At 43.2% G+C, this 21,391-nt stretch overlaps 3 protein-coding genes across 3 annotated transcripts; 2 read left to right on the forward strand and 1 right to left on the reverse strand.

Moving 5' to 3' along the window:
• Positions 1-1,867: 1,867 nt before the first annotated feature.
• cct2 (chaperonin containing TCP1, subunit 2 (beta)) lies at positions 1,868-7,149 on the forward strand. Its single transcript, XM_053864079.1, has 16 exons — positions 1,868-1,951; positions 2,965-3,039; positions 3,122-3,187; positions 3,424-3,535; positions 3,640-3,716; positions 4,205-4,317; positions 4,426-4,628; positions 4,703-4,803; positions 4,924-5,051; positions 5,204-5,307; positions 5,471-5,590; positions 5,670-5,798; positions 5,875-5,978; positions 6,330-6,429; positions 6,531-6,672; positions 6,786-7,149. The coding sequence occupies exons 1-16, from the start codon at positions 1,949-1,951 to the stop codon at positions 6,814-6,816; spliced, it is 1,608 nt and encodes a 535-aa protein (XP_053720054.1). The 5' UTR covers positions 1,868-1,948; the 3' UTR covers positions 6,817-7,149.
• An 886-nt stretch (positions 7,150-8,035) lies between these two features.
• On the forward strand, positions 8,036-11,612 carry nots (nothepsin). Its single transcript, XM_053864080.1, has 9 exons — positions 8,036-8,173; positions 8,286-8,466; positions 8,591-8,708; positions 8,892-9,010; positions 9,300-9,499; positions 10,571-10,696; positions 10,816-10,960; positions 11,071-11,169; positions 11,235-11,612. Exons 1-9 carry the CDS (start codon positions 8,118-8,120, stop codon positions 11,412-11,414), a joined length of 1,224 nt encoding a protein of 407 aa, XP_053720055.1. The 5' UTR covers positions 8,036-8,117; the 3' UTR covers positions 11,415-11,612.
• Positions 11,613-11,883: 271 nt separating this feature from the next.
• LOC128758181 (bestrophin-3-like) lies at positions 11,884-20,670 on the reverse strand. Its single transcript, XM_053864078.1, has 14 exons — positions 19,705-20,670; positions 19,463-19,645; positions 19,137-19,231; positions 17,167-17,254; positions 16,037-16,182; positions 15,600-15,754; positions 15,452-15,529; positions 15,203-15,355; positions 15,063-15,143; positions 13,942-14,093; positions 13,727-13,808; positions 13,448-13,566; positions 12,767-13,027; positions 11,884-12,353 (listed from the first exon to the last, which is right to left on the reverse strand). The coding sequence occupies exons 2-14, from the start codon at positions 19,612-19,614 to the stop codon at positions 12,032-12,034; spliced, it is 1,884 nt and encodes a 627-aa protein (XP_053720053.1). The 5' UTR covers positions 19,615-19,645; positions 19,705-20,670; the 3' UTR covers positions 11,884-12,031.
• Between the last annotated feature and the right edge of the window lie 721 nt (positions 20,671-21,391).

Below are 21,391 nucleotides of genomic sequence, written 5' to 3' on the forward strand. Positions count from 1 at the left end.
TAATTAAGTGACACCTGATCACGGTGTGTGTCTTCTGCAGAGCATGATGGGAGCCCGCCATCTTTCTCTGATTAAGGAAGAGAGCGACAGCAGAGAACACAGGTGAGAAGGTTCACAGCAAGTGACCAATAATTATGTTGCAGGAAGCTGTAATTATGATGAGCTAGAAATAAAACTCATTTAGATGTGGTTTGTTGGTCGACAGAATAATCCCTTTCAATGAGGTGAAGCTATGATGCCCTGGCCGTAGACAACTGAAGGAAAGAATGCAACAGATTTTTACATAAATGACTTATGTGTGTTCTGTCTGCAAGAGAAGTGAGTGGGGTTTGTTTTTCCAAGGTAGAGTTCAAGTGAGTCTGTAACACTACTGCATGTGTTCAGTGTTTGAGATTGATACTCTCCACTGAAGCCTGATCTTAACTGAAGGATAGTGGTTACACTGATCAGATTCAGTTCAGAATTTTAATTTGCAACAATATCTGTGTCTTAAAAAATACAAATGATAAAGAAAACAGACATTTGCTCAAAATATTTAAAATATATAGAAATATTAAAGATACTCAATTATAACTGCAGCGTGGTAAATACAATGTTTAATAGGGAAATATACAATTAAAGAGAATATCGGTTCATCTGTTTATTTATATACAACACATTAAGTGTCATTGAGAGCAGCGAACAGTTGGAACTCCTCCATGGCCAAATGACAAAAATAAATCAATTCATAAAAGAAAATAAATGTTAATCGAAAAATAAGTGGATAAAACAATGATGATAAAAGTTGTGGTGGTGAAAAATGAACTGTTTTCCTCTTTTCCCCCAGCACTTGCTTCCTCCCGCCAATCGTCCCAAATCAAAGTGTGGGCTCCAAAAATCCTGCGAGCAGACAGGATGAGCACAGAGAAGTGAGGACACGACCAACATCCCTGGACCGTCCAGATCAGCAGAGGATCGTGGATGAAAACAGAAGCCTGCTGGAGGAGGTAGATGTTCCTGCAAAGAATCATCCAACGATCCAAAACTTTCTGCAAACGTTTCGGCATCAATTTTTTTAATCTAACCCAGAAACATGACTAATAATGACTTGCAAATCGAAAGAGTTTTGTCAATTCGTTTTTTGTGACCAGCTCGGATGTATTGAAGCTGAGCTCAGAGAGTCTCTGCGTCTGGACATGGAACGGCGACAGGAAGACGAGTTTCTATGGAGACAAGAGAACAAACTCCTCTGGCAGGATCTCCGCTACTTGACCCTGAGTCAACGGGTGGCTAAGTAAGTAACACTATTAGAACAATGGAAAGACTAGACGTGCTTTGATTGTAGATTAAATAAGTATTCATCGATCGATGGAGCACTGACTGTCATGTTGACCCCCTGCAGACCCTGGGTCAGCAGCTACTTCAAGATGTTCCCCATGCATATCTACTGTCTACCTGTACAGCCGGCCAATCACAGAAGACAAAGGCGGGGCCTGAAGAAAAAGCAAGGATGAAAGGGCCAAACTAACATTTCAGCGGCTCTCGGCTTGGCCTCAACATAGGAGAAGAACAGAGTAAAACTGATGTCAGAGGATGCCGGTCACCTGCCTACCTGAAACTCCAGAGACCATGCTTCCCCAAATAATATTGCAATACATGAAACACTGTTTTGTTGCATCACTGAGGGCACTTTCATTGTGCTTCAAGTCATTTGTCATTCGATGCGGAAATAGTGTACAAAACCACTGTGAAATTTCCTGCATGGTAACACTTGGCTTTCATTCAAATTCTTGGCGGCATCGATAATAAATCAATGAATTATACAACGTCTCCTTCCACCCTTGAACGTGAACGTATTTCCAAAACGACTATTTCCGTGATCTCTTTGAAGAGGCTTTGCGTCCTTTACGTATTACGTCACCGCCGTGGTCCAGCCCTTCTACGTTGAGTGCCCAGCACCACAGACATCATGGTGAGTTTCATGCCTCTTATTCCAGTTTGTTTTGTGTCCTAGCAATGTCGCATCCTTATGAATTCGTTCTTCGTTGTGTGTAGACCATATGGATTCATGTAAACAGTTAATAGGCTATTGTTAGTCGTGTATTCAAAGCGGCGTTAGCATGCGATGCTACCCGGCGACCACATGGGCATTGTGAATGCTTTAGCTGCTCCGCCAACTACGTGGGGTTTCCTCTCGGTGGTGCCATGTATTAGTTAGCGGCGTTTTCAGTCGACTGCTAACACCATGGTAGAGTTGTCTCATTGGTAAGTGGTCAAACGTTGTATAACATTGTCTGTAGTGGCAGTAGTTAGCATGCTAGTGTAGCTTGTCTTTGTTGCTGTCAATGCACCCATGTCCATATATAGGCGATCGAAACCTTCATTTTTAATAACAAACACGTGTTTTCTTTTGAGACGGCAAGAAATTACACTGCCATGTTGTTTTTAAACGGGCGCGTTTATGGTTATTGATGTCTCGGTGATTGCTGTGTAATAGTTCCTAAAGCTTCTAGCGGTTTCCAGGATGACTGCCGGTGCGTTTATGGTTCCTCGGAATAAATGGTTGCGTCCACGCCTACGTCAAGAACCCTTGATGGGCTATATATATATATATATATATATATATATATATCTTTTTCTTCTTTATATTACCAATCCTTGATTGGTAATGGCTGAGCTGAATCCAATGATTTTTCACTCCTTAAATGCTTAAACGATGCAATGACATGTGTGATAACTGACTATAATATGTGGTTCCATATTTTGCTAGTATATATGTTATAATATATTTCACCTGCAATTGTCTTTTTTATTCTAACAAAGGCGCTTTAAACAAAATCTGTTTAATTTACCCATCCAAAATAATTAACCTGAGTTCCATTGTGATTAAAATGTATTTTATAATGGATATGAAAATGCAGGTGTGTGCTCTCACTGATTTATTTATTTCTTGCTAAATTGTGTGTCAATGTCTTGTCACCTCAGGCGTCCTTATCAATGGCCCCCGTCAACATCTTCAAACATGGAGCTGATGAAGAGAAAGCAGAAACTGCTCGATTGGTGGGTTTCTTCATTTGGTTTTATCCTGTGTAATCGCCCATCTCTTGAGCCCACAATGATCTCTGCTCGTGTCTTTCTCAAGTCGTCCTTTGTGGGAGCCATTGCCATTGGGGATTTGGTAAAAAGCACTCTGGGACCAAAGGGAATGGTAAGTAGCTTTATTCTTACCACGATCATCTTTTTCTATTAAGTGGCTTGTTGACTGTTTCACTGAGTTAGAGCTTTATGTTTCATTATGATGCAATGTTGGACATTAAAACAAATGTTTTAGGAAAATAATTGTAAAAAACATTTAACAACGTTGATGATGTTCAGCTCTGATAAATATGTTTTTGCGTCCCCTGTTGTTCACTGTGGTATAGTAAATGTCTGTTTTGTTTGCAGGATAAGATTCTGCTTAGTGGAGGAAAAGGTGCAACCGTCACAGTAACTAATGATGGCGCAACCATCCTGAAGGCCATTGGTGTCGATAACCCTGCCGCCAAGGTTCTGGTTGGTAAGTTAAAAATGTTTTAATTAAAATAGCATCCGATTTTTTTTATTTTATTTATTTTTTATTTTATTTTATTTTTTTTAAATGTGAACTGTGTTTCTTTTCAGACATGTCAAAGGTTCAAGATGATGAAGTTGGAGACGGAACTACATCTGTGACTGTTTTGGCTGCTGAGTTGCTCCGGGTAAGTTGAGTCTTCTTCGTTTGTGAAGGATCATAATAGCTGTTGAAATGTATTGATTTTCCTTTTGGACAACTGCTTGAGGGCTGTTTCTCCCCTCTTCCTTCTGGCACGAGGTTGCGGCTTTTTCCCCTGCACCGTCAGACTGTTGAATTCTTGAACAGCCCTTGTTGTTTGTGGGTTATTTATTAACTAGTTATTTCTATTATTATTAATGTTAATTTTTATTCCTTTTTTACGTTTATCAGATTTTTTGTTTTATTTATTAGATATTTTGTTTATTATTATTATTATTATTATTGCATATTGTTCCAAAGCACTTTCGTAGTTGGTGAGATCAACACTGACCTTAGCAGTAAAGCTGATTCTGAAGTTGAGCCTTATATTTGGTCCTGAAATCAACATGTGATCTGAATCTTGACTATGCTATTTTAACAAGACATTTTTCAACATTACCCCTTATATAATTCTGCTTTATTCTGTCATGACAGGAGGCAGAGCTTCTCATTGCTAAGAAAATCCATCCTCAGACCATCATCTCTGGCTGGAGGAAGGCCACACAGGTGGCCAGAGAGGCTCTGAAGGAAGTGGCTGTTGACCACAGGTGATTGTTCCCCATATGTTAAGTGGTTTTATAGGATCAAATATACTTAAATACATTTTTTGTTTTCATACTGATGCCCTCTTAAGACAAGCTGTTTGTATCTTGTAGCAATGATGACGCTCGGTTCCAAGAAGATCTGCTGAACATCTCTCGTACGACGCTGTCCTCTAAACTCCTGACTCACCATAAAGACCATTTCGCCAAGCTGGCTGTCAATGCGGTCCTGAGGCTCAAGGGTTCTGGAAACCTGGAGGCCATCCATGTCATTAAGAAGCTGGGCGGCAGTCTCACAGACTCCTACCTGGATGAAGGTTGGATCATGTGACCTCACCTGCTCCTTCAGTGTTGTATTGCTTCAATGTAATGCATGACTGATTTTATTTAGGTTTCCTGCTGGACAAGAAGATTGGCGTCAACCAACCAAAAAGGCTGGAGAATGCTAACATCCTGATTGCTAACACCGGCATGGACACAGACAAGATCAAGGTGGGAGTGAGAGCTGCTCATCTACCAGCCCAGACGATAGTGGAACACCACATTTGGCCTGCAACATGCGCTCACTGTTGGGACGGATTTCTGTATTAAGTTGGATGGTTTCCCTGACAGATCTTTGGCTCGAGGGTTCGTGTTGACTCCACTGCTAAGGTTGCAGAGATTGAACTGGCCGAGAAAGAGAAGATGAAGGAGAAGGTTGATCGAATCCTCAAACACGGAATTAACTGCTTCATCAACAGGTACAGACATTTGGTCCCATCAGTTATGGCGACTGGTCTATGTAGTCATAAGGAGGTCATGAAGTAGACACTGAACAACACAGTCTCCTGTGTAGAACGGATTATATACGATTATTGCTTATGGTTCTTCTGTGAATTCTTTCTCCACACAGACAGTTGATCTACAACTATCCAGAGCAGTTGTTTGCACAGGCAGGAGTCATGGCAATTGAGCACGCTGACTTTGCTGGAGTTGAACGTCTTGCGCTGGTCACAGGTACTGAACAACGTTGTCCCTATAGACCTGTGCAGTTTTTTTGCGTTTTTCTCTATGTATCTTTAAATAAGGACTTAAACTGCCCGTGGTGATCTGCAACAGAGATCCACGAGATTGGCAATAATAATTCTGAACTTTAGAGTTAAAAATTCTTTGGCTTCAGGTGGTGAGATCACATCTACCTTTGACCATCCTGAGATGGTGAAGCTCGGCCACTGCAAGCTCATTGAAGAGGTGATGATCGGCGAGGACATGCTGATCCACTTCTCTGGAGTGGAAATGGGTATGACGTGATACACTTGCTTCTACCGTACTTGCATCAAGGGTCCTGATGATCATTCTCTCCCCACTGACGCTTCCAGGTGAGGCTTGCACCATTGTACTGAGAGGAGCCACTCAGCAGATCCTGGATGAGGCTGAGCGCTCGCTGCACGACGCTCTCTGTGTGCTGGCTCAGACGGTGAAGGAGCCACGGACAGTCTTCGGAGGAGGTAAAGCTTTGCTGAGGGAAAGACCTGTGGAACATAAACAACCACGTGTCTGAGAAGTTTTGTCCCTCTCATAAAGGATGCTCTGAGATGCTAATGGCAAAGGTGGTGAGCGATTTGGCCAGCAGGACCCCAGGAAAGGAAGCTGTTGCTATGGACTCATTTGCCAAAGCTCTGAGAATGGTAAACAAACATCCACAAACTCTAATGTGCCTTCGCTCAGATTGGAATTGTTGAAAGCATGAGAGGATTGTTTCTGTTTCTTTCCGTGCCCGATTCCTTTTACAGGCCAATGAAAAGATTCAGGCGCACTATTGTTCTTTTTGAGATGGGTCTGGTTTTGGTAATGGCTTTTTACCTTAGGGGCCAGCATGAGAAGTTGGATTACCCACTAAGAGTACAATCTTTTATCTGGCTGGGAAATATCTAGTGATTCTGCTGTCAGTGGGGAAGGGAACCGTCACAGCTTGCTGCGTGTCAGCTCAAGAGAGTTTCTGTTTTACTGACTTGGCTTGGTGTCGTGTCTGTTCCTAGATTCCAACCATCATTGCTGACAACGCTGGCTACGACAGCGCCCAACTGGTGGCCCAACTGAGAGCCGCTCACCAGGAGAACAAGAACACTTTTGGCCTGAGTGAGTTGTTGTTCAGGAAACCGACATTATTCAGAAGTTCATATTGCTGCAGTCAGTGTGAGCAGATGTGCGACGGGCATTTATTTATTTCTTCTCTCCAGACATGACTGAAGGCACTGTGGGCGACATGGCTGAGCTGGGGATCACGGAGTCCTTCCAGGTGAAGCGTCAGGTTCTGCTGAGTGCATCTGAGGCAGCTGAGATGATCCTGAGAGTCGACAACATCATCAAAGCTGCACCTAGGTCAGTTCATCACGTGGCTTTTTCATCTGGCTCCTTGACCACACAGTGCCTACTAAGGTGGAGCAGTGAAAATCCTATCGAAGCTTCCTGAGGTTTTGTGCTTGTGTTTGCAGGAAGAGGGTTCCTGACCATCACCCCTGCTAAAGTGAGACAGGCGTGAGGAAGATGACCATGGGAGGGACTTTGGCTATTTATCACACCAGTGTAGATCCACTCAAGAAACGCTCCATCCTTTTCTTTCCAGTTAAACCACCACCGTGAGTCCTGGTGCAGCCCGAATGGTTGGCTAACAGCCAGACATCTTCTGTGGCAAAGCTAGCGCAAAGTAACATGAACGCGGAAAGTGTGTTTTTGTTTGTTATCATTAGCGGAGATTGCTACGTTAGCTGTAGGCTGGATAACATGCGTCACCATTGGGCAGAGCTATTTCACTGTTTGTTTTTGGTTACTGAAATAAATGAACCTGTTCCGATCAGTGCTGGCTGTGTGGCTCTGTTTTCATTATCTGGTGGCTTTATTTTCACTTAGTCGTGGATTCACCTGTGATCACAAAGTACCAGACGAGTTAGATTATGAGTTAGATAGTAAATATTATTGCATAAATAATGAGTCAGTTTGTGAATTATGAAATAATCTGCAGCGTGAAGCAAAGAAAAACTGTTACCATGTTTTCTCTTGTATACATTAAACAGGATGTTTTACTCCAGATAAAAAAAATGAAATCATTTTAATGTGCTGTTTAACATGCATATCATTTTTCAGTAAGTAATCAATGAATATAAATTCATTACACTGAACTTGTTTTCACCCTACTCCAATTATTGCCGCATTTTAGAGTTAAATTCAAGCCTTTGCAATGATTGGGGTCAATGTAGCTGCAAGACCAGACTGCTAAACATTTTATCACAGTTTTCTAGACATACACTGGAGGAGGGACTGGATTTTAAAAAAAGTCACCTAAATAATAAGAGGTTTTATAATCAAATTGAAGTTGACTCTGAGCATGGAATCATCAGAGTGAACGTGCTCTTGAGATGAGTGAGGTGCACAGAACTGCATTTGTTCTAAACCCATCATTTCCATCCAGCAGTGTTATCTCTTGTGAAATCACATTGTATAATGTGATGCAAAAATCTTTCCTGCGAAAGAAAGTTTATATGCTTCTGTTTAATCTATGTTATTAGCATTAATTCATTTTATTCTGAAAGAAAAACTGTAAAAGTTCTTTGAATTACATTTTTTTATGTGGCATGAAGCTGAAAAGATGTCAAGCATGCACAGAGGAGTAGAATAATCCTCAACCTCTTAAAAGCTGTTCACTTACACGATGGGAAACAAACCCATCCTCTACCTTTGTTCACATTCACATGTGATTCAGTTTGATCCAATCAGGACAAAAGTGGGGCTTCATAAGGCCCTTGACTTCTGCCAGCCTGACCAGCAGCATGAAGTCACTCGTCCTGCTTCTCCTGTGGGCATGGAGCAGCTCTGCACTGCTCAGGTAGGACGACACACTCAATACATTTCACTTCACTTTAGTGGGAAAGCTGTCAGGAATGTATTCTATATTCTGTTAACTTGCATGCACTTGAAAAGAGCGTGTCGCTTTCCAGGGTTCCTCTCAGGAGGGGACCCTCCATCCGCTCTCGACTGCGGGCTGATGGACTGCTTGAAGAATTCCTGAAGGAACACCGACCTGACACTTTCAAAAAGCGGTACTCACAGTGCTTCCCGCCAGGGACTCCATCTCTGAGAATAGGTCAGACAAGCGAGAAGATTTACAACTTCATGGATGTGAGTCGGCAATGTCCAACAGCTTCTTCTGTTTTTCATGGTTCAAAGAAAAATCTCATATTTTTAACTGCGAAAACCAAAGCAAATTCACATTTATTTAGAGGATATTTGTCACATCTGTCAGGCCCAGTATTATGGCGAGATCAGCCTGGGGACACCAGCACAGAACTTCTCGGTGGTGTTTGACACTGGGTCATCGGACCTCTGGGTGCCTTCATCCTACTGTGTCACGCAGGCCTGCGGTAACAGCACACACATCTATCTATCTTTACTCTATCTATCTATCTATCTATCTGTATACTTTTAACTGCTCAAATGAGAGTGGTATTTATAGTTCTTGATCTGTGTATCAGTATTTACTGAGTCAGAGCAGCTCGACCCTGACTTGATAAGAAGTGTGTTTGTGTTTGTGTGCCTGTGTGCAGCGTTGCACAGGAGGTTCAGGGCGTTCGCGTCCACTTCATTTCGGCACGATGGTCGGATTTTTGGGATCCACTATGGCTCAGGACACCTGCTGGGAGTGATGGGCAGAGACATTCTCAAGGTTGTTTACACAGTTGTCACAAGTTTTGTGAAGCTGAAGTGAAAACCAAGCCTGGACGTAAATCGGTCAGTTAATATTTAAACTAACCAGTAATTTATGGAGTGGAGGGTCAAAGAACCACCACTCGGGGACAGCAGAAAGCACCTGCCTCAGACGGAAGCATTCTTGAGTGTGTAATAAAAATATTGACATGTCACCCCTCTTCACTTTTGGCATGCTCTTTGTTTGCGCCACATTGTCTCATGTGCGCTCCATTGTCTTTGGTTTAATTCTAATCAATTTCTACCAGGTGGGTGGATTGACTGCCCTAAATCAGGAATTTGGGGAGTCAGTGTATGAACCAGGCGCTGCATTCGTGATGGCGAGGTTCGACGGGGTTCTGGGACTGGGGTACCCTGCTCTGGCTGAGATCCTGGGAAACCCTGTATTTGACAACATGGTCGCTCAGAAGGCGGTGGAGAAATCTGTCTTCTCCTTCTACCTCAGCAGGTGAGTCAGTTCAGGTCACACTCTCACTGCGGTTTTACCTGTCTCTCTGTGAGCTGAATGACTCGGGAAGCCATGAACGGCTCTGAGTGAAAATGCTGAACGTGGGACAACAGGCCGATGGTTACGTTTGGTGTTCTGGGTCACCATCTGTAGACTGTGGTCTCACCTGCGCTGAAGCGTGAGCTCGACTGTCTAGCCTGGCTTCTACTGGGTTGTAAAGCCATGCAGCAACATTACTGCAACCTGCTGTCCCTCATTTGAAGTTGACTTTTAATGACATCAGTGATACTTGAAATTATAAACATATATCTAGTTATATCCTTAGAATAAATGTAGGACTGTAACGTAAAACACAGACACAGGACAGAGTGAGCAGCCTGGCACAACATATTCACCAAGCCAAATTTGTGTGTTGAAAAAAACCTGTAAATATGAAAACAATTCGGTGTTAAATTTCAAGAGCGCAATGTTGCAAAAACAGCCTGTTCTATCATTTTAATAAGGCTAGTAGGATGCTGTCATCCCAAAGAAAGTCTGTTATTGCCTAAAAAGACCATAGCTGGGTTATTGTTGTCACATTGTCGCGAGTGATTTAGGATTAGGGAACATGAGCACCCTGGGTACGACTAACTTCAAGAGTAATTTTGTTTTGACTCACACTTTTTTTTTAGTCTGAAATATTGTGCTTACAGACACAAGCAGACAGTAGACAGTGTAGACAGTAGAGAGGTTTCTGGGGTAAACAACATGCGTAGCAGGGCTAAAATGTTCCTTGTGCCTACTGCTTGGATTCATTTTCTGTGAGTGATGTCACTGAGTAAACTGTTGCAAGCCAAACATAGAATCCCATTGTTTTGAATTGCAAAAACTGGCATCCGAGGATGCTGCAGGGTTTTTAAAGAAATGTTCTTTGCAGTGCAGATGGCTTCCTTCAACATTATGTCATTTACCAAAACTGAGCTCTGGCGTATGGTGGATGAATCAATGACCAGGACCGCCATCGCTGGAGCAGATATTGAAGTCTGACGCCAAGCCAACTCCAGCTTTGTTTCTATAATGAAAATCTTGCAGGAAGTCAATCGATGGAACTCCAGAGGGAGAGCTCCTGCTGGGTGGAACAGATGAAGCTTTGTACACCGGACCAGTCAACTGGATCCCAGTCACTACCAAAGCTTACTGGCAGATCAAGTTGGACAGGTGCGTGGAATCGGTTTTCCTCTAAATTCTTTCTTGATAGAGGCATTTCAGAGGTGCCTGCTGTTCAGCCTGGATGCTGCTCCAGTAAGAAGCAATTTTTTGAAGGTGTTTAATTTCAGTGTGGCCGTGCAGGGAGTGAATTCGTTCTGTCCCCACACCTGCCAGGCCATTGTTGATACTGGGACCTCCCTCATCACGGGGCCAACCAACGACATCCTCGTGCTTCAGCAACTGATCGGAGCAACACCAACCAACATCGGCGAGGTAAAAATGCCACTGGTTCTCTTGGAATTAAGGGCATGTATGTACTCAAATATCCAGCGTAAGTTTCGTTTTTGACTGATCCGCTGACATCATTCGGATTTTTGTGCCAGTATCTGATTGACTGCGCCAGGTTGTCCAGTCTGCCTCACGTGACATTTGTCCTGGGACATGTTGAGTACACGTTGACGGCGAAACAGTACGTCAGAAAGGTGCGTACCTAGACAAAAAGGGAATCTTTTCTTTTCTTGAAATTACCTTTTGGCTTCTCTCTCAGGAGATGCTGGGCGACAGGGAGTTGTGTTTCAGTGGCTTCCAGGCCGTGGACATCATCTCCCCCGATGGCCCGCTGTGGATTCTGGGTGACATATTCTTGACAGAGTACTACAGCATCTTCGACAGGGGACGGAACCAGATAGGTTTTGCTGATGCTGTACACCCAGTAACTCATCATTAACTACAGGATGGCCAATAAATATATGCACCGTTACCCGTCAACACGATTGCTATTTGTACTCACTGCAGAAAAACAAATAAATAAAGGACGCTTCATATATCTCAGACTAATGTGGACTTTGATTTAATAGCAGAGAAGAAACAGCTATATTAAATGTATGTATTTACAAATTATGTTTTTGGTAATGCTCCTAGTAAAAGTGACACAATTTGACCATAAACTTCAAGTAAAAACCAACCTTTCTGATCGCATGCACATTCTTTGTGGAGTTTCCTCAGGTTTCCTCCCACAGTCCAAGTGATGACTGAATATATGACGCACTATACAGCCACTGAAGAGTCTGTCACTCTGGGTAGTCGACACAGGCACAAGATAATAAATAAATGTGGCAATGAATTCTTCTTGTCACTCTGAATCCATAGTGTGTGTCTGACTTATCAAGAAGACGTTCAATGATCAGTGTCCTAGTTTGCCTTTATTGAGCTGTAATAACACAGGATCGTCTTTGGTGTACATGTTTTTTTTTTGTTTTCTTTTTTCAAATCCTGCTCTGTTTTGCACTCAGACGAATTCAATTAAAAGGTGAAACTTTATTTCTGCTTCCAGTTTCCAATTCTTTAAGAATTCATGTCAGAGCTCTGTGATGCTTCGCTGTCTTCAATCCCCTCAGTGCCCTGGAAGTCCTGCTCATAGCTGAAGCCCGGCAGTTGAAGAGCATCAGTAGTCACATCACAGTCCCGAATTTGGAATCGAGCCAGACCTCGTCTTCGCTTTCCCAAACCTTTGGGGCTCGGCAGGCTGCGGACCGACGTTTTGGAGGACTGGCGGTGCACCTGAAAGGAGAACTGGCGACGCCTATGCCGGATTCTGGGCCGGCTGAGGTTCGTCCATCGAAACTCTTTAGGACCCAGCTGGGTCGGCGAGGTGCATACAGATGGGCTGACAGAGAAAGAAACAATTAGATCACTTACACCTGACAACTTCTGTGTTCTTCCCTTGTTAGGAAATGTGAAGACCAATCTGGGATGAAGTGCCTTCCTCATGACCTCAACAGGCATCCAGGAAAACCCAGCGCAATTTTGATCTCCAGATTCCAGGGGGTTCTCCCCATGATTTATGATCAGATGTTGTCATTTCTAAGACACTCAGTGAGGCCTTGTTTGTAATCCAACTACAAAACCACAAAAACAACCCTGAACATCTTGCTAAATGGTGAGGTACCTTTTGAGAACATTCAATTCTCCCATCATTGTGGTCCCATTGGGTCTCTGATGGCCCTCAGGTTCAGGTAACACAGCCAAATGCAACAGTACAAAATGATCGCTAGGGATCGCTACTAAACTGTCAGTTACCTGCTGTTGTCCAAAACAGGGGTCTTCTCAGCTGGCAACAGATCAACACCATTGCTGTTTTGGGGTTGTTCTGCCACTTCAGTAGAATCCTGATTGTTGCCGGTATTCTTAGTCACAGGTGGGATGACTACGAGGACCGGGAAGTCGGTGAAGTGGTCCGGCGATGAAGGGGTGCTGGTCACTTCCCTTAGAGTGGTGAGGGACTCCACGAAAGGTGGAGTCGTGATCACAGATGTGGGTGGAACAGTGACCTCTGACTTTCTACATGGAACAGAGTAGAACAATTGACCATGAGTGTCTTCTTGAGAAGCTCTACCAAAGATAGGAGGGGTCAAACTCAAGGAAGTTCTGTGGAGGACAATCCTTTCACAGAAAATCTCAACAAGAGGTGATATTTGTGTGTCAAAATGCCACCATCAGCGATAACACAGGAGACATTTCGTCTGCATCGGCTTCTGCATTCGTTCTTTCTTTGTTAACACTAGCCTTGAAAGTAGTACTAAAAACTATCCTTCAAGATGATCTTCATGTGTCACCATATGATCATCAATATTGAGTTCAGTCTAAAGATTTGTGGCCCACATAAATCATCTAGGAGGGCCGGATTTGGGCCCCGGGTGTTGAGTTTGACACCCGATCAAGTGCTTCTGGATTTCCAATCGTCCTGAGTGTATTCTGCACCTGGACTCAGGGAAGAAGCTGCCTGCTGCATCGCTGCTGTGCCGCTTTAAAATGTGGCGTTTGAGTGGAAGGTCGGGTGGATCCTGCACGCTTAGAAGTCTCCGGACTCGTCCCAGAACCTTGAGATATGATATAAACAGAAGCGTGCTGTTCAGAATTCTGATGACCAACATCAGCAGTCTTGTAATGGCCACCAGTGTGTGTGCTGGCCACTTTAATCACTGACCGCTGTGAACATAAAGCCTGAGACAGATGCAGTTGAAAGAAATATCACATTACCGATTCTTGTCTGTGAGTAAAAGCAGGCTCTTGTTGACGCTGAGGAGCTTCGCTGTCATCAAACTGCAGGATGTTGGAGAGTCTGCAGAAGCAGAAAATTGAGTTAAGACTCAAGTTGAAAACAGCCCCACCCGTCTAATGGCGATGGTGAAGATAAGCTGTCCCTTGTGATGGAGCAGACACGCGCAGCAGTGTGCTCAGTGCAGGAGTGGTACCCCATATCTGTGGTGGAGCCAAGAAAGGACGGGATGCAGTAGTCTGCCGCCGCCAGCGTGTACGGTGGACGCGCCTCGCTGTCATTCCAGTACATGTCTTTGGTCAAGAGGGGCAGGCTCATGTGCATCTCATCCACAGCCAGGAGAGAAACCTAGCAAAGGTAATGATACCACAGGTGAAGGAAGATAAATGAAAACGCTGAAACTGTGTTTCATTTCAAAATTGAATTTGATGCCTGATGTGATTCGTCGAGGGGAGGGGAAATTGTATTGTTTGGAGGGTGTTTGATGGTGGCAGAGAACGGAAACCGTGAGTTGGAAAACTAATTGTGAGCTGTTTGTTTTTCTGTTTTTGGAAAGCGGTTGTTTTTGTGGAACTTTTCCCTGTACATTTTGTAAGCAGCCTCTTTGCTGCATTTCTTCCACTTTTTGTAAATAGCCACAGAGATCAGTGCACTTTTGGGAGAAGACCACAATACATCATTTTTTTGTGTGTGGACAAGAACCCCTTGACAATCTTATTCTTATCTCAGCGACTACACTGCGTAGCCTGAGAATGATGGAAGTCATCAAGCCCATTCCTGACTGCATCACACTCCGTCATCTAGTATATAAAATCAGATCATATTGCTTTTCAAATGATTATTTCTATCCTTATGAGATGATCTCAATCTGTGCTTATGTTGTATGTCCCATTCCCTGAGGATTAGAGCATGTGCATGATATTGGATATATATGCACCTGTAGACCCAAACTACAAGCACATGTGACTATTTTGTAGGTGTTGAGTAAAAGTAGTAAACTACCTTCCTATCAGGGATAAACGTGGTTCACTCCGAGTGCTGTTAGCTGCAACTAGTTTTCCATGCTACACTTGCAAAGCGGTAGAAATTTACGACCATAAAATAAATGGAGGCCAATGATATTGGGTGCGAACACGGTGAAAATAAGCGGCTTGGCTGAGGTCAATGTACTGTTGAGTGCTTTTCGAGTTCTGCTTCCATCCGTCACTAAGGAACGCCATCTCATCACTGGCAACAGTAAAGCATGTATTATACTACGTGATTAAAACATTGGTACTGATTTCATTAAAAGCTTCCGAGCAACAAGCAGCTGCTGACCTGAAGGTTCCTGTCAATGATCCAGTTTGCTTCGAAGTCGTCATCATCTTCTCCAAATGGGTTGATCAGCTGTTCTGCTACCTAGCGACCAGAAGAAAAGATCTCAGAGAAGTCGCAGTCTTGAAAACAACGTGCCGCACCTTGAGCCAGCCGGAGTAGAAGAAGAACTGAAGCAGAGTGAAAACTGGCACGTAAATGTCAAGGTCATGGCCTTGGTGACCCCGAGCAGGGTCCAGGAACTGCCGACCGATGAGACAAGCGAAGAAGAAAGTGTAGACGGCTAAAGTGACCACCTGCAGACAGACTGGCGGTAAAGCCCTTCGCTGTGTGGGAGATGAGGAGGCTGATCCGGTTAAGCTAACAAGGAAACCCGATTAAAAGGAGCTGACCTGAGTGTAGACCAGAGGGATGCCCACCCAGTCGTAACCGAAAAGGGTGGCACACCAGGTCCGGAACAAATTCATCTCCTGAAAAATAGAATAAAATACAGTCAATGTTAGCATGACAGAACAGTGATCCTGAATTTGATAGGTTTACATTCAGGATATTCTGCAAAGTGATGTTGTCCTCGATCCGTCCTTCCTGCCGAGCCTTAGATGCCAGATTTGAGAACCAGACGACCGGGATCCAGTATTTCAGGTGAGGGGAGCTGATTTCCTCAAACACCTTCCTCTCCTCTGGGGTCATGAAGCCTGGATTGGGTAATGAAATGAGAACAACAATGTATAATGGAACCGTGACGACGCACAGAGGCGAGGATGATCCTGATATCTTTCCTCATAACTTCAATCTAATAAATGCAGCAGAGTTTGATGTACATCTCATCATGTTGTACGGCTTCGGTGTAAGTGACTAATAATGTTACAGCTCCAGCCTGCTTTGATTGTTCTGCGATAAGTCTTTGTTCAGTAAATTTCAAAAAGACTGAAAGTCAGACAGATTTTCGATCAGAGATCCAAACAGCAGCAGCTCACCTGCTTCCACTACATGGTCCATCGTCGGGAAACGTTTACACACTGCAGTGCTGACCGAGCGGAATATGAGCAGCGAGGTCAGGTTGACATATCGTACAAGTGTTCGTCGTAGAAGCCGACCGTATTCGTCTTTGCCATGAACGCAACTGGGGGAGCAAACATACATAGTCATGTGCGCCCCAGGTCCGTCATATTTTCGATGTAAACATTGCATCCATTTTGTACAGCATGAAGGGTCAGACAAAAATCAAACCTACAAATTCCACCACTGTGGAGGCGTTAGGCTGACCAGATAAAATAGTATTTGAGGACGAGTTGAAGAAACATTCACTGAGCGCTCAAATGAAATTGATTATTTAATGTCATTTAGTCAATATGAGCCATTTAATCCTTACATATTCAGAAATATTCATCAGAATATTGAGTCTTATGTGAGGCAAGTCTTTTGTCCTTCTGAGGCCACCATAGTTTTCTGCTACTGGAGGCACAAAGAGGAGTTCACTTCATTACATAATATGTAACTGTAGAGTATGTAGCTTGATTTTATGGATTAGACTCTTCAATAAACATGATTTAAATAACTATTATTTTATTAGTTTCTTTTTATGGTTATGAAAATGTGATGATAAAATAGTGGGCAAAACTTTAGTTGATGAAAATGAACCGAAAAAGTGGTTGGGCCACTTGGAATACGAACAAGTAACAGCAGTTTGTAGTTAAGAAATTCTGCTATTTTATGTATTTGAAGTCTCCCCACCACTGACCACAGTACAGAAACAATTACATTATATGCTGATCATTGCAATACAAAAGTACAACCCTACTAAGTTAGTAGGATGTCTAAAAACAGATTTGTGAGTAATAATAAAAATAGTTTCATTATAAACGTAGCAAAACAGAAGAAACCAAAATATATAAATGAATTAAACAAACGTGTGAAAAACAGTAATTGTGCCATCACGTATCTGTATAGACACAAAACAAGGCTTCAGGTCAAATTCAGCTCTGTGTCATCTCTATATATCCAGAGACACTTCCTCTTGATGGGGATGAAATAAGTGATCTATATGTGCAACGCTGAAGCTAAACAGTGTGAAACAGTGGACCAGTCTGCGAGAGTTCAGATGTACCTGGATATGAGGAACATGAGTCTGTCGGTCCAGGGCAGGTTGACAAACTGATTCCACCATCGATTCACCACCAGAGTCACATAAAATCCTTCGGTGGGAGGAAGTAAAGAATTTGTCAGAGTGTGTCAAGTGTGTGTTTCTTACACAGCAGAGGGCGAATGGAACTCACAGAACCCGCCGTGTGAAACCGCCCTGAGAGCAAATCTAACCAGCACACTCCAGAGATGCTTCCCATCTTCTCCTGAATTCCCAGTCCTCCAGGTCCTGGTGTCTATAACCATTAAATACGTAAGGTGGACTTGACTCTTGCAAGTGTGTCACCTTTTCCCTGCGAGGCTCTGTCTGCCGTATATTTTCAGCGGTGCTGTTGGAACCTGTTGGCAGGTGATTGGTTCTGATCCAGGTAGACATGATGAGAGGTGAGTGACGCACACGTCCATCTGGTGTTAAAGAGAATCTAACAATGGAGCGACAACCCATATAGTTTAACCTTCACACTCCTCCTTTCTTTTCCAGAGAGCAAAAGCTCCGTTTTCACTTCCTCTGACCCATTTGGCTAATTATCACAAATTGTTTCCTTTTAGAGTGGAATTCTGACGGGAAAATAGTGAGCCCAGATGTGACAAAGAGAGCCAGATGAACGGTCATGTCAGGGGTCTTGATGCTGGCTGATGGCTGTATATTGTCCTCTGTTGACGTATGCGACTCAACACATCACTCAGCACTTGTCCTGCTTTTAGCTCTTTAATGATCTCCATCCATTAGCAGCCAGCGACAGTCAAACAGCCGCCAGACTGAATCTCTGCTCCCTCCCCACTTTTCATCCGCTCTTCTGGCATGATGTGGCATTTTTATGTGTTTTTCTTACTTAGTTTCACCTGCTGCTGACTTACAAACCCACCTCCCAGAGGACTGTGACTGTGGCGCTTATCGGTTTTCAAATGAGTCTGACAGAAGCAGATGATTCAGCTATATCTCTGCAACATGTTGACACAGATATCACCAGTGTAAACAATCAGTATAAACACCAACACAGCAGATTTGGGCGCCTGGTGGCAGCTGATATGAATTTAGTGCTCCCCTCTTGCTACAGATATCGTCTCACCAGTCCATTCAGTTCTCTTTTCCTTTCTTGTCAACTGTTTATTTTCACAAAATGTCTTTGTTTTAGATTAATTTATAGTTTATTGAAACATACAGTTATTTTTCACTGTGCTACTTTGTATTATATCACATTTTGATGTTTTGCTTCATCATCTGTAAGTTCACTTCAAGGACTGATCACATTTTCTTGTCCGCAAACCATTTTTTTTCCCGTCTGTTAACAGAATAAAAACTGATTTCATTTTGTTCAGGAAATAAAGAACAGATGCATTTTAGTGTTCTGCATCACCATTTGGCCATCTGGATCCAGCGGTCTTTTGAAGGATTGTTCAACATTTCTGGTTGTTACAGGTTTGGTCGGATGAAAGCTCCGTAAACTAAATAATACTAAACAATAGAGTAAAGTAGAACACTCCTTGCGTCGTGTTCTTGTGTCGGTTTCCTCCTAACATAGCTTGACAAGGAACTGAGAAGACAGCAGATGACGATGCCATTCATGTGTCGTCATCTTCTGTAAACTCTGATTGATTCTGTAAAACAACTACCATGTGGCTGTGGTGCCAAAGAAGAAAACTGCCGACTGAAGTACTTGCAGGAGCAGCTTTCGGAGTAGCGCGATATCAACGTGAGAAGCACATAATGGTAGGAAATGAGTTGCTCTGCAGAAGCCTTTCTCTGAGTGCTTATGGTCATTAAGGGTTCCATCACCATCGTTTTGTGGAGTTCCTTTTCCGATTTATTTATCTACTTTTGTTTGGTGTGCTTTAAATGCAACAGCTGGTCTTTGTAAGCGATGATCTTGCAATCACTTGACTTGACTTGAAGTCAAACTATTCCTCCGGTTGGTCCGGAAGCACCAGACTTACCAAGAACAAAGGTGACAGGGATCTGTTCGGCATACTTGTCGCAGTACATGGAGAGTTTCTCAAACAGTCTCTTCTGTTCATCGGAGAGAGCGACTCTACAAGACAAGAGCAGAATAACCACTGAGTTGTGCTCACTTTCTTTCCTGCTGACACATGTAAGACTGAAGGACTCGACCTCTGACAATTCCACCGAGCTCCACTACATGCTCTACTGCCTGACACTCATATACACATCTGATATCCCCTGAAATAGTTCATTGGTGACGCTGTCTCCTGCTGTCCATTGTGACCATCTTGCAGATCAATGTCAAAAGTATGTGCATTACCTGTACACAAGGCTCAGGATGGTGTAGAGTCCAGCGAACACAGCAAACTCTCGATACAGCAACTTGTAGATGCTTCCTCTCCAGCGCAGCAGTAGCCGGTGGAAACTGAAGAAGCTGGCGTTTGCCACTTTACTGGAGTAAGTGACTGTCATCCTGAAAGTCTGTGATCTGCACAACAGACAACTGATCATTTCACCGCCTCGGAACATCAGGACAACTCATTGCAATGATCATTTACTCACAATTGTTTCTTTCATCAGCCGTCATCGGACTTCTCCATCTTCCTCCCTGCCTGTTTATGCCAAACAGACCACTGCCCTCTGGCTTGATCCTCCGCCCTTTCACACACACGCTCACACACACACACCATACTATATCGATGAGGCACTGAGCTCAACCTAACGATTCAGTATTCTCCCTCACCGTGTGTGTGTGCGCGTGTGTGAGATGTAAAAGTAGAAACTCTCTCATTGACCCCATGATGTCATAAAAAAACTGGCACCCACACAGAAATATTTGAATATGAACTCAGGTCAAATAAAGATAGAGGTTCAATGAGAGCAGCAGGTGACATGTTTTCCAGATGGGTCACGATGGCCAAATAAACCTGGGTCAAAAATATTCATGCTGGGGTCAATTTAACCTAGAAATGAAAAAGTACTGACCTGGTTCTGAATGGTTATTAGTTTATTCTAATAAATGCAGCATCGGATCATCTCTATGGAACTAAATCATATTTCATGACAATTACTATAGTTACCCAATTTGTTCTGGGTCTACCTGAGGTGTGGCATATACCGTACTTGATATTAAAGAAAATATCCATCCCATACTAAACCATATCACATGAATGGCAACAACAGTCTTTATTTCACTGTCACAGTCTCTAAACAAACCAAACACGCCTCTTTAGAGTTTAATAATGCTCCCGAGTGCTCAGAATTGAAACCGCTGTGAAGTAGAATATATTCTAAAACCTTTAAGATACCTGTAGCAGCACATACGGTGCAATAAATTATTCATATTCAGCATGACAAAAATTATCATTATACATTAGTGTGGGTCAACATGCAATGTATGTCATAGGAAATATAATTTATTTGAGCTAAGGCAGAAAATACATTTTTAATCATAAAACTATTAACGTTTCGGTATTTTACAAACTGAAATCTGTATTATTTTAATGTTATTTAGTGTTATACCATGTCTGATCTGCAAATAAAGAACAGAGTGAAGCGCTTGTTTTGGTTCTGGAAAATATCTCAGAGTGAAGCACTTGTTGATTGTCTACGACAGCATGGCGATGTTGTGACGCTTGTACGCGCTCTGGCTGCTGCTCTGAGATCAGTTTGTCATCTGCTCGCTCGCCATGCTTCAGCGTCCGTGGCTGCTCTCAGGTCTGCTTTGTGTGTCCTGCGCTTTCCCGGTAAAATCAAGCGTTGACATCAGGCGCCAGAGAAGCTCACGACACAGACAGGTGACACCGTTCCATTTCTAGTTTTAAGGGTCGTTTTTGCGTTGTGTCTACTCGGGGCTGGAAGGTGATGCAGGTAGCGGGCTAGCTAGCTGCACGGCTAAGCCGCTGCTAGGACATCATATAGGGCAGTTTGCACACAGCTCAACGCCTCCAGAACTTCTAAACCTTCCCGGTGTCCAACTAGAACTATATATATATGGATATATATACTGTATACCCAAAGTGTACAGGCGACGTCAGCACTTAAATACGTTGGTATCTCAGTGTGACGCTCAAAGTTACTCAATTATTGTTTACTCAGTGTCATTCTTGTTCAAAGTAAATACTTTTAAATACGGAGGAAAATGTGAATAATATTTTTTCCCCCCGTGTACTATTGTTTGATACAGTCCAGTACACCAGGCGTCTCTTTGTCCCGCACATGCTCAGTAGAGTCATGCCATCGAACGTTG

Source organism: Synchiropus splendidus, chromosome 4 (genome assembly GCF_027744825.2).
Source record: "Synchiropus splendidus isolate RoL2022-P1 chromosome 4, RoL_Sspl_1.0, whole genome shotgun sequence".
NCBI classification, from domain to species: Eukaryota; Metazoa; Chordata; class Actinopteri; order Syngnathiformes; family Callionymidae; genus Synchiropus; species Synchiropus splendidus.

What these genes read in the sequence shown, in the direction of transcription:
- cct2 (XM_053864079.1), top strand. An exon ending in ACGGACAGTCTTCGGAGGAG is followed by an intron (nt 5,799 to 5,874) that starts GTAAAGCTTTGC and finishes CCTCTCATAAAG; the next exon opens with GATGCTCTGAGATGCTAATG. An exon ending in ATCATCAAAGCTGCACCTAG is followed by an intron (nt 6,673 to 6,785) that starts GTCAGTTCATCA and finishes TTGTGTTTGCAG; the next exon opens with GAAGAGGGTTCCTGACCATC.
- nots (XM_053864080.1), top strand. Translation starts at nt 8,118, where the DNA reads ATGAAGTCACTCGTCCTGCTTCTCCTGTGGGCATGGAGCAGCTCTGCA. An exon ending in CTGTGTCACGCAGGCCTGCG is followed by an intron (nt 8,709 to 8,891) that starts GTAACAGCACAC and finishes GCCTGTGTGCAG; the next exon opens with CGTTGCACAGGAGGTTCAGG. An exon ending in CGAAACAGTACGTCAGAAAG is followed by an intron (nt 11,170 to 11,234) that starts GTGCGTACCTAG and finishes CTTCTCTCTCAG; the next exon opens with GAGATGCTGGGCGACAGGGA.
- LOC128758181 (XM_053864078.1), bottom strand. Translation starts at nt 19,614, where the DNA reads ATGACAGTCACTTACTCCAGTAAAGTGGCAAACGCCAGCTTCTTCAGT. An exon ending in GGCTCCACCACAGATATGGG is followed by an intron (nt 13,809 to 13,941) that starts GTACCACTCCTG and finishes CTGCTTCTGCAG; the next exon opens with ACTCTCCAACATCCTGCAGT. An exon ending in TTACTCACAGACAAGAATCG is followed by an intron (nt 13,567 to 13,726) that starts GTAATGTGATAT and finishes TCATATCTCAAG; the next exon opens with GTTCTGGGACGAGTCCGGAG.